This window comes from Etheostoma spectabile, unplaced genomic scaffold, assembly GCF_008692095.1.
Source record: "Etheostoma spectabile isolate EspeVRDwgs_2016 unplaced genomic scaffold, UIUC_Espe_1.0 scaffold463, whole genome shotgun sequence".
In the NCBI taxonomy this organism is placed as follows: Eukaryota; Metazoa; Chordata; class Actinopteri; order Perciformes; family Percidae; genus Etheostoma; species Etheostoma spectabile.
Window position 1 is genome coordinate 103790 of NW_022605615.1, and position 1381 is coordinate 105170.

At 46.6% G+C, this 1381-nt stretch overlaps 1 protein-coding gene across 3 annotated transcripts in view; it reads left to right on the plus strand.

The window, feature by feature from the left end:
* LOC116686758 (troponin I, fast skeletal muscle) overlaps positions 1-1381 on the plus strand; it is a 62323-nt gene that overhangs the window by 25309 nt on the left and 35633 nt on the right. For all 3 annotated transcript variants that reach the window (XM_032511814.1, XM_032511816.1, XM_032511811.1), the window contains exons 2-3: positions 800-832; positions 940-979. In XM_032511814.1, the coding sequence (XP_032367705.1) occupies positions 825-832; positions 940-979 (48 nt within the window). In that variant the 5' untranslated portion in view covers positions 800-824. The remainder of the gene's footprint in view (positions 1-799; positions 833-939; positions 980-1381) is intronic.

Sequence of the window (1381 nt, forward strand, 5' to 3'; positions counted from 1 at the left end):
TGTGTGTGACAAGGATAGTGTGCACGTGCTGTGCACGAGCCTAGGCTCTGTTAAAATAACAATGAAATGCTGCGTTAGTGACTTTAGAGGTTTCTGTTGATCAATGGCGCGATCACTTCCCACTGCCTCAAGATAGCAATACTCCCAGAATGCACCTGTACAACCTCCCCTGTACCGACCGCACGCCCAAAGCACGGACACACACCCTCCCGAGGAAACCAGCACCAGCCCAGAATGACACCTGAACACACCTCCCTGTAAGAACCAGCACGCCCAAATGCACCTGAACACAACTCCCTGTAAGAACAGCACCCCGTAATGCACCTGAAACAACCTCCCTGTAAGACCAGCACAACCAGAAGCACTGAACACACCTCCCTGTAAGACCAGCAGCCAGAAGCACCGTTAACCACTCCCGTAAGACCAGTCAAACCCAGAATGCCCTAGACACACCTCCCTGTAAGGACCAGCCACGCCCAGAATGCACCTGCAACACACCTCCCTGTAAGACCAGCACGCCCAGAATGCACCTGAACACACCTCCCTGTAAGACCAGCAGCCGTGCCGGGTGCAGGATAGGGCCTGATGCGTTTAGGCAATTTCAGAAAAAACTTGGTTGAAAGAAACCCAAATTTCTGGTATGGAACTTTTTTGAAAACGGAGGGTTTAATATTAAATTATTAATCCCATGAAATGTGTTTTCTTTTCACTTCAATTTGACATTCCCCACATCTAACTAACAGCAACAGGAATGGTTTTACTTCTTTCATATCTTCTTCCTTTTCCTGATTGTTGACAGAGTCTGAAACTAAAACGAAGCCAAGATGTCTGAGTGAGTAGGAGTTCATTTAGATTCATTGTTTACCGTGTTGTTGGAACGTTGATGTGATCATACCAGAGTGTTTTTATTAATATCTTTGCTCTTGTGTTCGATTAAAGGGGAAAGAAGATGACATCCAGCCGCAGGCATCATCTCAAGGTAAGATTTAACAGAATCACCAGAGATTAAAAGAGTCTCCTCGGTCCCAGGGTTCTCCTTCATTTCTCAAGGTTTCCAAAATGTTCACATTTTAACTTTTAAACAATATTTGTTCAGTTTTCATACAATACAACTTTGTACAGTCTTCACCAAAAGACTTACAACTTTCAGACACGTTGCTCACGTCACATCTACGTCTTCCAGCTCGGTTGGAGTCTGCGCAGTAACGCTCAGCATCACCGGGAAAGAGCTCCTAGAAGACTTCACTGGTCTCCGTCGAAGTCTACGACGTCGCTGTGTCCATTTCTTTCGCTGTTCATGGCTGTGATAGTTTCCCTACCGCGCGTCAGGGCAGGGCTGGGGAGTTGTTCTGTCCCTCCCCCCCCGTGATTACTGTATTAA